Genomic DNA, 16403 nt, shown 5'->3' with positions numbered 1-16403 from the left:
ACCAGTTCCCTCTTGATGGTGGGAGTCACCCGACCCTTGCCAAGCAAATTGCCTGCAACTCCAACAGATAGATGTGGAGGTGTGTTTCTGCTGGAGACCAGAGCCCTCTGATCTCTGCCTCCCCATCCAGCTGTTAGTTCTGGGTGGGGTAAGTATAGGCATCTGCTGCCGGTTTAATTGAGGTCCAGCAACCCCCACTGCAGATCTTTCGCAGTATCTTCTGACACCTGGATGGAAACTGAGGGGTTGTCTTGGTGCTGAGCCCACTTAGTCTTCAAATCCAACTGAATAGCGCGCTTGGGCCACCTGGCATGATCCGATAGAAAGGGGCAAGGAAAATAAGAAGCCTCTGGGCCACTCCCAATGACTTCTCATAACCAGAGTGGTAGGAAGAGAGGGAGTAGTTTTGATTTCTTTTTTTTTCTATTTTGACTTATCTGGAGATTTGGAGTGAAATGAGGATCACTCTCTGGTGTGCGGTCTTTGGATAGAGAACGTGTCTGCAACTTCAACAGGGATTAGGGTTTCTAACCTTTCCTGCAGTGCTTGGCAATATAGAGTTTGACATTGCGGTCCTGGATGGCATTTAGGTTCATTCATGCACATTTGTCACACAACTTCGAGCCATGTGAGGAGCTAAGACATCAGAGCCAGTCCCTGTGCAGGACTGTCAATGACATCAGGTTTTTAAAATCTCTTTTCATTAAGTTTTCCATAACAAGAGAACTCTCGATGGCAGCTCAGCAAAACCACAATACAGTACATATTAACAAAGACTTTATTTTCATGGTCAGCAGCAAGGGGTGCAACCTCCTACAAACCGGCATTCCCGAGGATTGCAGCAGGTATTGTAGTGTCTCAGCCCTGTGTAGTGTTCCGGGCCTCTTTCCATGGATCCGAAACCTTGGCGTGCTTCCATGGGCATCCACAGGCCTTGTAGACCACCTCTACACACACATGTCAATCCAGATTCTTGGACGATTCCATCACTGTTTCTGGTAATCTTTACAGGGTTTGAGCCCTGTTTTAGGTGGGAGACACGTCCTTTGTACACTGGAGAAAATGTGAGGACAGTGGTTTCTGCTAATCAATAGAAATCGAGAGAGCGAGCTTCTGATCCGCATTAGAAGGTGTTGTAAGAATGGAACTGATGTCAATGGACAGAACTGGCGGTTACTTTGTGGCCCGGCTTCACTTTTGAGGCAGGACAGACCAGATGAAGAACCGTATGACACCACTTAACAGCGGAAGAGGAAATTGCTGAGAAAAATCTCTGGATCAAGTCTGGTGCTTTGGGATAATCACAAGGTCAGGAACCTGCGGCCAGAAGAATTCCTCATAAGAAAACAAATTAGAAGGGGGATAAAGAAGACAAAATATTGATGTATATTTGTCCTGAAACTAATAGACTTTTTTAAAATAAATTTAAACACATTTTGGTGTGCTGGACCTGGTATTAGATGGCTACAGCGGTGTTTTTTCGCCATGTCTGTAAACTCTCACTACTTGTAGTCATAGGTTTCCATATCTTAAATGAATTATAAAACTCAAAAGCTCCTAATGAAGAAAGTTCCCCACCTGTGCACATGTACCCTTTATTATGGTTTGTGGTGAGCACTGCATAAATTGCCAGAATATAAGAAAGCAAATATATTCAATTTTCAGTCACCTTCTCAATGCTGCACCTTCTATGGTTTGTCAATCCCAGGCAGGAACTTGCAGTTGTAAAAGCAGAGCACTCAAGATTTCAGTTTCTATACCATGGCATAATAATTTCAAAGGCAGGTAGTGCATTCTTAGAAGACAACCTAATTCCTCAACAAGACAGGCTGTGGACATACATTGGAGGAAACTCCCACTGTCCTTAATGGGGTAGGCTGTGTTATTCAAAATGATGGCACGGCCAAGATTTCTATATATTCTATTATATTTTTAAAGAAAATTGATATGGAACTCAGGCAACTCCTATGGGATGGAGAGCAGTCTAGAGCAGCCCTACATAAGTTGCAGCGGAATGTGTTCGAGGGCGGGCTAGCAATTCCTGACACTAAAAAATACTATTGAGCAGCGCAATTAGTAGCTATCACTTGGTGGGTGTTCACGGGACGGGAGGAACCAGCATATAGAGTTGACCATCATTGCATGGGGCATTGAGGCTACGTAGCCGCGCTACATGGCCGGTGGACAGAAACCACACTACCCACACACACACAAACTACAGTAAGTGTATGGAGGGAAGCGACAACATTTCTAGGCTGGAAAGATAAATTGATGGGATGGCCTCCACTGTGGGATAGTGACCTACTGCGAGTGGTGGGCCAGCTAGAGGGATTTCGTAAATGTCAGATTATAGGAATTGAGCACCTAGGAGATATATGGAGGGGCAAGCTTATAATAGACTTCACAAACTTAAAAGAGTAGTATCAGATGAAGGACTCAGAATTCCTGCGGTACCTACAACTAAAATATGCCCGGAGGAGACATTCCAGACGGAGAACAAGTAGCAGAATACACCCCACTCGAAGACAGAATACTCATTGACCCCCTGCTAGAGAAAGCCACTTCCCTAGAATACAAAAAGATAGTGAATAGCTCCCCAGACCCCCTGTGGGCTCTTCGTGAGGCCTGGACACTTGACAATGATGAATGGATAGAAGCAATAGAGTCCAAGGGAGGTAGCAATTAGAGCAAGATTTTGCCTCATTCAACTGCGCATACTACACAGATTATACACTTCAAGGGCGTTGCTACAGCAGATAGGATGAAGCAACACAGATTAGTGTGTAAGGAGATGAGGGGAAGTAGGCACCTTTTACCATACACTGTGGTCATGTTCACAAATCCAACAATACTGGAATGAAATAATAGAGGTTATGTCGGAAGTGACAGACCAAGATATCACAAAGGGACCTAAATGGCATATCTTATGTGTATCTGGAGAAGACAAATTGCCGAAATATTCAAAGATTTGGCTCACGACTGCAGGCATAGTAGCCAAGCGAAATATAGCAAGGGAGTGGGGGCGAATCAAACCTAGAGCGTAGCAAAGTGGGAGGAAGACTTAGATTGGTGCTGCGCCGCCGAAAAAGTGGTCTTCCAGGCCATAGGAGGCCCAAAGAAGTTGGACAAAATCTGGGGCAAATGCACACAATATAGAAGAATGAGATAGTAAATAGGAGTAGGGCAAGGGGGAGTTGAGGAGGGTACAATATATGCTGTAACACATCGAACTGTACCCAATAATCGTTTACTGCTTAAACCTTATAATGGACCATAACAAAACCATTGATGAGAAGTTGGATACCCGTCAAAAACGCTATGGTATATATCTGTTAATTGATGTCCTGCCAGGTCTTTGTTGTTTATGTTATTAAAATATTTTACATTAAAAAAAGATTTCAGTTTCCATGTGCGAGGTGCTCACCTGTTTCACGCTATTTCTTTTTATTTTGGTGTTATATTGGTTTTAGATGGATTCTTCTAACTTCAGACCCTTCACCTTTAAAATATTCCTCATGCACCAGGTGGCACTTTGGAGCTTCAAACTGACTTCAATCCACCGCAGTAGTGAAGAACGATATAGGCACCACCACTGTGAACCAATGTCAGTTCCTTTCTTTCTGTGCCTTTAAACCTGGATCCAGAGCTTTGCTCCCTTTCATAGTCAGTTAATGAAATGTTTTCAAACTCAATTACAGTGTGTGAAGGAACAATGTCCCCATGTAAGACTGTAGGGTTCAAACCAAGCTATACGATGGCTAACTCAAAGAAATGTTGGTGACTGATCCACACATATGTGCCTATACTATTTAGGCTTAGAACACGACTCCAAGTCAAGTGAAGAACGTGTCCTCATGCACCCAAAAGTGACACAGATGTGAAGTGAAGCTGTACATTGTTGAACATCAAAAGAAGCCTTGCCAGTCCCATTCCTGGGTATGGACAGATTCCTGATCTTAAGGCAGCTCCCGCCATAGGTCCTCTTTGTGGTCACAGTCATCTGGTAAGTCAAAATCAAAGTGGAAACATAGGAAGAGAAAGCATCACTTAACCCCATTCTTCCACTCTCAAGGTCTCTCAAAATTGTCCTTCATTTCCCACTAAGAAGGTAATCCCACAGTTTATCCTGATATGCTTGAGATTACTGGGACATTGGCAACACCACAGCAGGACAAGGCCTTAAGGAAGGCAATGCTGTATATTTTTGGCACTCTTCCATCTCCCTCTGGCGCTCCTTCCGGCCATAAGGGTCCGTAGGTTCATCCAGTGGCTTACCACTGGCACATATGTCATTGGGGATTTCTGAACCCACCTTAGGTTTCGCACGGACTCTGGTGCAAGCTTCCATTCTGGATCCAAGACCTGCGCTGGTCCCTGCCCTGTCAACACCAGTCGAGACATTGCAGGCACCAGAAGTGGATCTCTGCTTAGACTTGTGTCTGACCTAGAGCTGAATCCACATCAGCTCCACATGATGTTGCACCCTGACTGCACTCCAGTGAAGCTGGTTTCCATACAATCAGATTCAGACAAAACCCTTCCTCTACCCCAGAGCCTCCCTCAGTTTCTTCACCCGCTTTTCAGTTCAGACTCTGACCAGAGTTTGCTGTAATTTGAAAATAATGGAGATGATTTATTGCCATATTATGACTGTTGGTAATGGCCCTTTGGGCAGGGTCATCCAAACACATTTTGCCTTCCTCCTCCTACTTTTTGCTGAATTAGTTTTAGCTAGTCTTAGGACTCAGCACTTTACCACTGCTAACCAGTGCTTAAGTGCACATGCTCGCCCCCTAAAAAACAATAACATTGGCTCATAACCAATTCGCATATTTCATTTACTTATAAATCCATAGTAAAGTGCACTTTGTGTGTGGTGTTTTCACTGTTTGAAGTGTTGCACAAATACTTTACACACTGCCTCTAAACCGGATTATTCTGTGCCAAGCTACCAGAGAGTGGGAACAGGTTAATTTAGGATATGCCCTCTTCTTGCCCCGACTAGGATTTTGGTTGCTACTTGGCCAGGGCTCATAACCCAGTCAACCACCAACACAATTTCTAACAATAGTCTATATGGATTAATAAGACACCAGCAGACTTGGTAATTCTCCCAATACGGGCTTATTTCTCAACTTGGGCCACCAAAGGAACAGACTGATTTCTTTGTGGCAGTCATCAGGCTTGCTGCTGAGGTCCTGGATCAACAACTCCCCACTGCTGAGGTTAAAACAAATGTGCTTGCTTAAATTCTTCAGCCTGGTCAGCCCACTACGTACTGTTCAAGGAAGCCCTAACCAACACCCTTATACGAACTTGGAGTAAATCTTGCTCTTGCCCACCATTGAGCAGACAAGTGTCCACAGACAAGCATCTCATGACCCTGATTTTTTACTTGGCATCCTACTCACAAGAGTGTTAGTGTCCAAACTTCCATCAGCAAGGTGAATCCTAATTGTTTTCCCGCAATCTGACAGGGAGTCGAAAAGGATACCACAATTTGGGAAATTAAATGTTTGTCCAAGTCAACCAGCCTAGCCTTTAGGTCAATGCCTGTTGCCTACTAGGCCATTATACACACTTCCCATGAGACAAGGCCAGCAAGATCTTGCCAGTGGTCCTGGAAGAGTTTAGAGCCTATGTGGTTGACCATTCAAGATAGTCAGGATGCAGAGATATATGTGAATCATGCTGGTCTGACACAATAGATTGCTTGGGGTGAGCAGTGTACAAGTGGGCATTATAGCAGGTTGTCTGCTCTGTTGGCCTTTTGTTTGTTTGCTGGACCAACCATCCTTGTTTAAGTCACCTGCTGTGTTGTGGTTTATTAAAGGTTTGACATATTCCATCCCAAACTATCTGTAATAGTGGGATATTTATTTGGCCCAGACATTCCTCGTGGACACACACTTCAAGCCAGTACACAGCTGCTTGTTGTGTCTTCTGAATTTCAAAACTGTCTTCTTGCTGGAATCACTTCAGCTCATTGTGTGAGTGAGCACCAGGCTCTCGGTGCAGCTGCTTTACACCACTTTTCCCCAAAAAACACTAGTGTTGAGGACCTGAGTGGCCTCTTTTCTAAAAGTTATGATCTATTACAAGTTGGACTATCCATCACCTTCCCAACATTCTTGGCTCCCCCTCATGCTATAAAAGAGTGAGAGACTCCATCAACTAGACAGGAAAAAGCTGTATGTTTTTAAATAGATGGTACCAAAGACCATCAGGTGGACAATCAGCTTTTTCTGAGGTTCTTGGGGCAAAGAGAGGTAAGGTGGTACAGAAATGTACTGTGTCAAGGTGGACATTATCAGCAGTAGGATCTTCTACGCATTGGCCATGAAGCAGCCTCCAGAAGACTAAGGGCCTATTCTACCAGGGCCAAAACTGCTACCACTGCATTGGCTCGCTGAATGCCTGATCTTGCCATCTCCTAATACGCGATGTGGACGTCAGTGAACATGTACTCAAAGCACTACTGCCTTAACATCCAGGTCTGAAACGAATAACTTTTTCACTCATTCGGTCCTTTTTGGTTTGAGTCCACTCCTCAGACCCTCCACCTTTGGGAGGTACTACTTTGGCATCTTTTCTAATGATGAGGAATCTGTGGTCAGAAGTACCCATCCTGTTGGAAATCTGTTTCTTTTTGCAGAGTCACCCCAAATTATTTGCCTTTTTACTAAACCCTATTTTTGCTGGCTATAGAACTCTGCGCACTTAACTCCTGCCAACAAGCAGTAAAATGATTGTGCTCCTCCTTTCAACATGGAAACATTGGAATACATGTGATTGGCATATTGAACTTACGTATAAGTCCCTAGCATACGAGATCAAGGTGTAACCAGTGCCTGCAAGTTAAATTTCACAAGTGGGCTGTAGAACCCATTGTGCCATCAACAATGTTAATATAACTGACTGCACTGCTACCTGTAGCCTGGCTGTGCAGGTTGTAACTGCAAAGTTGAGCAGTCAAAATAACCTCCTTTATATAGGCCTACATCTCTCTTTGCAATACGTATAAGTAACCCTAAGTAGGCCTTAACGCTCAAAGCAGGGTCCACGGTATTTAAAAGTAGAACATGTAAAAGTTTAATGTTAAACATGTCCTTGCAGTAAACATGCTCTCAAAGAGGAGAGAGTAGACCGGACTACACTGGAACAAATGACCTATTATCAGCTGCGAGTGTCATTGCACGATTACCTTGCCTCCTTCCCAGCTGCGCCACCCACGTTCCACACTCTCGAGCATTTAAAAAAAAAAAAAGCTGCCCTCGCAGGTTGATCACGCGATTAACCTCAGACATGCAGCGTGCAGCCCCCATTTGTAGCCCGAGAGCTCAGCAGGAATGGGAGACCTCGCTTGGCATGTCAATCATGCTGGAGCAGTGGACCTTCAGCTGCATGGAGGCATGAGCGCTATCCCCAAATTACCAGCTCTGCCTTATCCATTTTAAATTTCTACATAGGCTGTACAGATCCCCTGAATGGCTCGATGTATGAGGCGCACTGCCGGCGATGCAGATCCCCCATTGCGACCTTCCTCTTCCCTTGCCTGGGAATGTCCCAGCAACCAACAATACTGGGAGACCATTTTTGAGGCAATCGACAAGATGCTTGACCTGCCAATAGAACGATCCCCGCCTTGACCGTGCTACTTGGGTAGGTGAAGTACCTGCTGACAGGCGACCGAAAACTGGAGGCCATGCTCTGGCTGCGTGCAAAAAGATGCATAGCAATGTACTGGGGTAGACGCCAGGGGTAGCTATAACCTACTGGGACCTTATACTCACCCAGGCCCAGCCTAGAGACATATGGGAACTGCTGTAAACCTACCTGTGGTCATGCGCAGAGGAGGCAGGGCACTCATATCACCATACCCCTGGTGAAGTGGAATAGTACAGAACTTACAGCTCAGACAACACTCTAAACAGTCGTACTCGCCCATCTGGCAAAATATACGGAGGCCGGCCACCCCTTCACCCTCTACCCCCCCCCTGTGTTCCTTTACACCTTCCTTTCCTCTTCTTGTTCAATATGTATTATGTTTCTGTGGAGCACCAGGCAATCTTCCACACCACTATCTGCTAGCATAATGAAGGCCGCATGCTCTGGGAATGGATAGACATTGTCTGTACGACACACTGCTTCATAGACAAAATCCTGATCTCACTCCCTGGAACCCAGGTATAAAAATGTGCACTAGATGTATCCACAAAAATGATCAATAAACAGAATTTGAAGAAAAAAAACTATTTTCACTGTGGCAGATTTGGTTGTTCCATAGGAAAAGACTAGGATGCAATATTAAATACTAATTATGTATTTTATTAATAGGACTAGCCAGCAGAATAATTAAACAATTATTTTGATAGCTTTTAAAGTTCTAATTCAATAGTTACGTTGGATTTGCTCTAATTGTTACAGAATAAATATATGTGAATGAGGGTGAACTTGCTCCGAGGAGCAAAACAAACAGCTAACCCAAATGGGCACAGTTGAGCCTTCTGCTCCTGACAGAATATGCAAGTGGGCTAGAACGATACTTTTTGACATTACAGTGTAAACCGCTTGTTTGACAAGTCTGCTAGGTTTACGTATAACATTTGGGGCACAAAGGATGGAAACAGGTTACCAAAACAATTTGAGTGAGTGTTCATTGTCTGGTCGCAGAATTCTAAGCTTTGTTATAAGAGACTGCTAGGAGGTTGTTGTGGATACAAGGACTGCATCTAACTGGATTTTGGTGGCAGATATTAGAGTAACAGGTCAAAGGTTGGGTCCCCCATAAACCAGAGACAAATATGCACCCTAGGGAAAACCCAGGTCGATTCCAGAGATAGATATCTGCACCACAAACAAGTCAGAAATTTGGCCCCAATAAAACTCATTTGGCCAAAGGCTTGCATTCCCCAGAAATATTACAAAACTTGATACCACATCTAGATAGACACGGCACACTAAAAAACTCAGGACACGACAGGCACACCATACATAGTGATCACGCGCTCCACATGCCGGACTTCTGGACACATACACACTGGTCCACAAAGGCTCTCCCCAAGAGAGCCATCTGTGTCCTTATCAGATGCCCATGTTTTTGATTTACAACAGAGATGCTTTTTTGGAATGTAGAAAAGTGTTTTATTGTACCTCGTGAACTGTATGAATAGATAGCCAAAACTTAGTACATCGAGAGATTTGGGCAGACGCATTCTGTCCAGGGCCTCCCAGCCACAGTGTTCAATTAAACTAACTTGTTCCTGTTTTGCCAAACGCCTCTTGCCTTTTCATTTATGTAAGGTAAATTCATATCAGAGCAACACTAGGGTTCCAAATGGGCACAGTTGAGCCTTCTGCTCCTGACAGAATATGCAAGTGGGCTAGAACGATACTTTTTGACATTACAGTGTAAACAGCTTGTTTGACAAGTCTGCTAGGTTTACGTATAACATTTGGGGCACAAAGGATGGAAACAGGTTACCAAAACAATTTGAGTGAGTGTTCATTGTCTGGTCGCAGAATTCTAAGCTTTGTTATAAGAGACTGCCTAGGAGGTTGTTGTGGATACAAAGACTGCATCTAACTGGATTTTGGTGGCAGATATTAGAGGACACTTATTATAACAGTCAACTCTCTGGGCGCACACCCTTGTTCTCAGAGACTAAGTTTAGTGTGATTGAAGGCTTCGGCAATCTTGAAAATGCCCGAATTGGATAGGGTAAACCCAAGAACCTTTACCCCATAGGTTAAGGTATCTCCTGGGGTCATTCGTACCCACTAGTTGTGTCAGGCATAAATGTGGCAACTCCAGACACCCACTTCAGAACACTCCTGGACATGAGGAAGATCAGAAGAGGACAGGACCAGCTGTCTGCAACTTGATTAGAGCCCTGGAGGACTGGACTTGCTCGCTCCCTGGTACCTAGGACAAAGAAGTAGACTTCACGACTCATAAGGTTGACCTGTTAAAGCCACAAGGACATTACAAGCTACAAGAGGACTTTTCCTGCGACTGCCCAGCTGGTCAGTGGCATTTGGACCTAGGCTGGACTCTCCTGTTGGCCTCTGCTCATCACCCAGGGAGTCTCTAAATGTCTCCCCTAAGGTCCTTGGGAGATTTAGGGACTTAAAAGACTAAAATCATCAGAAGGTAAAATCTTTGACCAGGATGAATCGGTTTAGTGCAACCAACAAAGTCAGGATCAAATTGTGCACGGTCTGTGTTCTACCACGACCACTGATTATCCTTGGCACTTTGTGCTTATTGGACCTATTCCTACTTAAAACCTTAACAAGTCATCCCTCTGGGCTCCCTAGTTGGATTTTTGAAAGTTTTGTCCGATTTTGTTTATTAACTCATTTTGTTTATTAACTGTGTAAATAAGGATAATGTCAATAAACATGATACCAGTAGCTGATACATTACTTTTAGGAGTTCTACTGAACAAGCATTATTGCTATAAGATTCACCCAAGGTGCCCTCGCCAATGCCAAATCAGAGATACGTGGTCAGGCAAGCCCTGCAACCCATGCCTATCGAGTAACAGGTCAAAGGTTGGGTCCCCCATAAACCAGAGACAAACATGCACCCTAGGGAAAACCCAGGTCGATTCCAGAGATAGATATCTGCACCACAAACAAGTCAGAAATTTGGCCCCAATAAAACTCATTTGGCCAAAGGCTTGCATTCCCCAGAAATATTACAAAACTTGATACCACATCTAGATAGACAAGGCACACTCAAAAACTCAGGACACGACAGGCACACCATACATAGTGATCACGCGCTCCACATGCCGGACTTCTGGACACATACACACTGGTCCACAAAGGCTCTCCCCAAGAGAGCCATCTGTGTCCTTATCAGATGCCCATGTTTTTGATTTACAACAGAGATGCTTTTTTGGAATGTAGAAAAGTGTTTTATTGTACCTCGTGAACTGTATGAATAGATGGCCAAAACTTAGTACATCGAGAGATTTGGGCAGACGCATTCTGTCCAGGGCCTCCCAGCCACAGTGTTCAATTAAACTAACTTGTTCCTGTTTTGCCAAACGCCTCTTGCCTTTTCATTTATGTAAGGTAAATTCATATCAGAGCAACACTAGGGTTCTGAAGGTGCAGAGGATGGATCCGTCAGCGGAACGTGACTAGAGGCCTCTGATGGTTCCCTGGGGTCCAAAGGCGCAGCAGAGGGAGCAGGAAATGTGACAGAAATCTGCAACATGGCATACTCGAAGGTTTCTATTTGCTGCAGATTCACCAATTACCTGGGAAATATTATGCTATAAAAGTTGTAGAGCGCATTGCTGCCCCAGCACTAGTCTCAGAAAGAATAAGCTGTATAAAACGACATGACAAAAAAGTGCTGCAAGGAGCATTTCAGAGGAAAACATTCAGGTCCTCAAAATTTTACTAAAGGACCAATGATTCGGAATGCTCCCAACTGATAAAGGGAGTGCGTTCCAAAAATCAGAAGCTTTAGTGCTAAAGGAGCTACCTCATGCTTTTACTCTCATAACACAAGGAACCGAGACCAAGCTTAGATCAACAGAGCGAAATGGCCAAAGAGGAATATACGGAAATAGCAGATTGGACAAAATAGAGGCTGCCTGGGGAATTCAAAGCACACCGGTATCAATTGGGAAATTGGTCTGTAACTGGCTCATATCTTTTTAGATACAGAGTGGTGGGAAGGGATTAAGTCTCACTTTGCTTTTTTGAGATTGCCTTTGTACTTTGATTTTTGATCACATATTTGACCTCTCGCTGGAATGATCTGAGGAGCAGGATCAAGAATGCTCCTGCAACTTGAAGCAGGAATTATGCGAGGGCCACAAGTTTTTCTCATGTTCGGAGTCATGAAGCTTCGCCTCACAGTCGAGGATTGTAACAACAATAATGTTATGCCTGGAGCAGGCACAACAAATTCACAACACACACACCTGCAGGATTCAAGCCTCTGTTCATACACAGCTTGCATTGGCAGACTTCGATACACCTGCTCAGTCTGCCTTGCTTCATCCTCATGGTCCTAAGCACCCAATTCGGGATACCGCCACAGCACCTCTGCCCCTGAACTAACATGGTGACTGAAAGCATAGGGCACCAATCCAGTCAATCACCAAGCACTTAAGTCACATGGTGATTGGCTCTCTACAGGTCTTGCGCTGTCAATCACAGCATTAGTGAGGTGCAGCGATCGCTTCAGAATCTGGCGACCCTGTGTACTGAATTCTGCTGGAGAGCTGCTGGCCATGGATTTAGGCTCCAAAATTTCTAACAGGATGCGTTGCATCAGCATTACCCTAAACACTGCTGGTGTGGACCATCATCATTCAGGCATGCGCAGTTTGTATATTTTATCTCGTCACTCCCAAGGGCTAAAGCTGGCAGGAGAGCCAGTGCTGGACATCTGTGGAACCTCAGAGTGATCAGAACAAATAGGCTGGGCTGAACCCGAACACCCTAGGGGGAGAGCTGGTCCCACTGCAGTCCCAACCTATGACAGGGGTATTTCAAAGATCAAAAAATCCACAAAATGAGCTCTGTATTTATTTATCCTTTCCATCGATGACCATGGTGCTCATTTTCTCTTCCAATGTTACTATATTTCACAAATTGACCTACGATCCTCCCAGCAGTGCTCACGTGAATGTAAAATGGGCACTTGGAGTGGGCTTAGGCTCCAGTTCAGTAAATGCTAGAAAAACGAAAAAGTACCATGCACTAGACTTTTAAGTGAGATATAACAATAGTAAAACTCCGATCACTACCAGCCAAATGATGATGAATGTTCCAAAAGTGTGAATGTATGACTGACTCAGGTAAGCAACTGGTGAGTACCTTATGAATGTGGCAAAGCGCCATCCCCATGAAAACAGTCAACTAAACTAAATAGCACTGTCCAAAGCTGCTACGTGAAGCAAGAAGAATTACTGCAAACTGTATACAGATACCACATCCATGGAAGAAAATCAAAAGTGAAGTCACCTGCTGTTCTGCGTCCAGTCTCAGAAGAAGTTCTTTATCAGAGGGGTTACCAGCTTCACCCACAATTTCACATACCGATGAGACTGTTTAAAGGTTGCTGAGGAGACTGTATTTGAGCAGGTGTAGAGCCGGTTCTGCTCCTACAGGTATAAAACAAAATACAGCTTAGTTAACAGAAGTCATGCAATGGGGTCTTTAGATGCTTGGTCCTACAGTCAGCAGCTCAATAGAGGAATGCAGACAGGTCCAATCACAAGGTACTCATGAGGAAGAGCTGTAGCAAGTCCTAAAGTACAGTCTGGTACAAATGTAAACTAAGTCTGTCATCAGCTGTCAAGCAAGAAGTGGTGTGAATGGTGGGAAGTTGAGGGAAGAGCCATGTGTGTGCGAGGGGCAACAACGACAACTGAGTTAGTACACTTTTACAGTGTTATATACAAGCAAAGCCAATCTCTAGATAATATGCTGCTAAAACTAAGTAGGTACAGTCAAGCAAAGTCATAGGTGTTCCCCATGGAAATAAACGTAATGTGTCAATTTGAGGTGCATTTAGGATGACAGTGTTCAACTCCTTTTGCCTTCATTGCTTGCAAACTGGCTGAGAGACGGAAGTAGCAGATAGACTGATGGTTTTGGATGGAGCATAGCTTGCGATTTTCTCTTACAGGTATAGATTTTGAATACATGTAAAAACTAAGCCCGAAGAGTAGACATTTATTTGTTCCTCTACGATACAATGATGAACAAATCAGTGAACCTTAAATACAGGTCTTTCAGAGATGCCCATATAGGGTGTTACCATAAAATGAATTTTGAGCTGACCATATGGCCAATCATAAAACGATGGGCATTTAATTAGGACTTAAAAATATATATTTTGTCTTGGCTACTTGCACAGATCTTTTTTCGATCTTTTTACCCCCAGATTGTAACGGGTCAATGTAACTTTTTGGTTGAAGGAGGGTGAGATGATGGATTTGTGTTGTTTTATAACCAAGGAACTGATGCTAACTATTATTTGTTTTAGAAGAAACGCAGCGAAGCCAGCTCAGCTGCATCAAATTTTAAATACCACCCAAATATCATACTAGATTTATCATATTGTCAAAGAATCCTCTCCTATCCCAAAATAGCTGAGTGTCACCTGCAAACAATTCAAATGGGAAGTTGTGACGTGTTAGTTTTGGCAAACTTTAAAACACAGGGACAATGGAAAACACCAAAGTGTGCCAAAATCTAGGTCACTAAAGGGTAATGTGAAGACCCATCCCAAATGTTGAAGGTACAATCATATACAGGAAATTAAATCAAGGCCAGGCCAGTGTAATCCACCTCCCAACTTTATGATGTGATCAAGAAGAGGTGTATGCCCAGCCACACCAAGAGTTACTGAACAGTCTAAGGGCAATCTGGCCAGGTGGACTCTGCTTCAGTACATGATATGGTATGTCTATTATTACCATGAAGCCATAATCAATAGGAACATTATAGAATGTTGGACTGAACAGTACTGGAGAAAGATCATTTGAACTTGATTGGTTGTCTCAAACATTTTGTGTGCTCCGTCAATTATGATTGGCTGATTGTACTTGCTCCAACAGCTAATATCTGCGAATATAAATGGGCTTTCTAAGCCAGACATTGTAGTTCACCTTTGATTTCAAACAAACTATTTATGACTGAGGATCGGAATATGGGCAGAACAAGTAAGGATCAGACTGGAGGACTGCGGACAATGGCCTGCTGTTCTGTGACAGGAGAAGGCGACAGACTACCCCTCATGGTGAGAACGTACCTCAACAAGTCCAAAACAATAGAGGAAGTGAAGAGGTATTGACAGAATCACCCTCCAATCTGATATGCATAAACAAAAAGATTCTATCAATGTGTAGTGATTTAATTTTTATTTTTTCTATTTTAGTGGGTGGTGAAAATCTAATAAATAAACTCTCTCTTTGGGTGATAAAGATGAGAGCACAATGTGCTTTTTAAAATACCCCTCACACACTAAAAAAATCCAATAGTGTCATGCTTCATCATTGGGGTCTTCCCGTCCCTCTACGGGGCGGGGCGTGCTACGACCTGACCGACTACGCGGGAGCACTAGAATGGTGACAAAGGCTATGTGACAGTGCAAAGTGGGTGATGTCAGTGAAGTGTAGGGACCTAATAATGTGTGGGAATCTAAAAAGGTTAAAAATCCTCTGGCTAGTGGAAAAAAACAATGTATTCACTTCCCTAGCTGGGGACGTTAAGAAGGGGGTTTTGAGGTAGAGCAATTCGCTACAACCTGGTCAACTTGACCAGGTTGTAGCGAATTGCTCTACCTCAAAACCCCCTTCTTAACGTCCCCAGCTAGGGAAGTGAATAAATTGTTTTTTTCCACTAGCCAGAGGATTTTTAACCTTTTTAGATTCCCACACATTATTAGGTCCCTACACTTCACTGACATCACCCACTTTGCACTGTCACATAGCCTTTGTCACCATTCTAGTGCTCCCGCGTAGTCGGTCAGGTCGTAGCACGCCCCGCCCCGTAGAGGGACGGGAAGACCCCAATGATGAAGCATGACACTATTGGATTTTTTTAGTGTGTGAGGGGTATTTTAAAAAGCACATTGTGCTCTCATCTTTATCACCCAAAGAGAGAGTTTATTTATTAGATTTTCACCACCCACTAAAATAGAAAAAATAAAAATTAAATCACTACACATTGATAGAATCTTTTTGTTTATGCGTACCTCAACAAGCCCAACAACTCGGAGGACCACATTGGTGAATATTGTCATGAGGAATTCTGCCTTGATGGGCAATCGTCAGCAAACGGTCTGGGACCCCCCTTTCTCTGCCGCAATGCCGCCTTTGGAGGTCGGAGTTCCGCAGGGCTCAATTCTGAGCCCTTCACTCTTTAACATCTATATGACCCCTCTGGCGGCACTGGCGGCACTGGCGGAGGATTTTGGGGCCCAGATCATGTCGTACGCGGTTGCTGGTCTGGCCGGCAAATGTTTTGCAATCCTTAAGATGCTAAGGAAGTTTCTGCCGCTCTTATCCTTAGAGCATAGAAAGATTACGGTACAGGCCCTGATAGGCTCTCGCCTGGACTACTCCAACGTACATTATCTAGGCCTTCCTGACTTTCTCCTTGCGCGTCTCCAGGTTGTGCAAACCTCGGCGGCCCGGGCCATCTTTGGCCTCACTAGGAGAGCCAGGGCCAGTGACCTTCTCAGAACTCTTCACTGGCTGCCCATTAAGAAGCGGATCACTTTTAAGGCCCTTACCATTGCCTTCAAAGCCCTTCATGGTTCGGGTGCCTGTTATCTTCGGAAACGAATCAGCTTCTATTTGCCTTCTAGATCTTTGCGATCCTCCACCCAGGCCAGGGCGGTCACCCCGGTGATCCGACGG

The 16403-nt window shown here is 44.2% G+C and overlaps 1 protein-coding gene across 5 annotated transcripts in view; it reads right to left on the bottom strand.

Moving 5' to 3' along the window:
* Positions 1-16403, bottom strand: part of PGS1 (phosphatidylglycerophosphate synthase 1) — a 649148-nt gene that overhangs the window by 162845 nt on the left and 469900 nt on the right. For all 5 annotated transcript variants that reach the window (XR_013598742.1, XR_013598743.1, XM_078653897.1 and 2 more), the window contains exon 9: positions 12997-13136. Coding sequence is in view for 3 of the 5 variants with exons in the window: in XM_078653897.1 (XP_078510023.1) it covers positions 13017-13136 (120 nt within the window). In the remaining 2 variants the exon portion in view is untranslated. The remainder of the gene's footprint in view (positions 1-12996; positions 13137-16403) is intronic.

The sequence above is a fragment of the Lissotriton helveticus genome, chromosome 7 (assembly GCF_964261635.1).
Source record: "Lissotriton helveticus chromosome 7, aLisHel1.1, whole genome shotgun sequence".
NCBI classification, from domain to species: Eukaryota; Metazoa; Chordata; class Amphibia; order Caudata; family Salamandridae; genus Lissotriton; species Lissotriton helveticus.
Note: the sequence above shows the minus strand (reverse complement) of the source record. Positions and strands in the feature narration are given on the sequence as shown.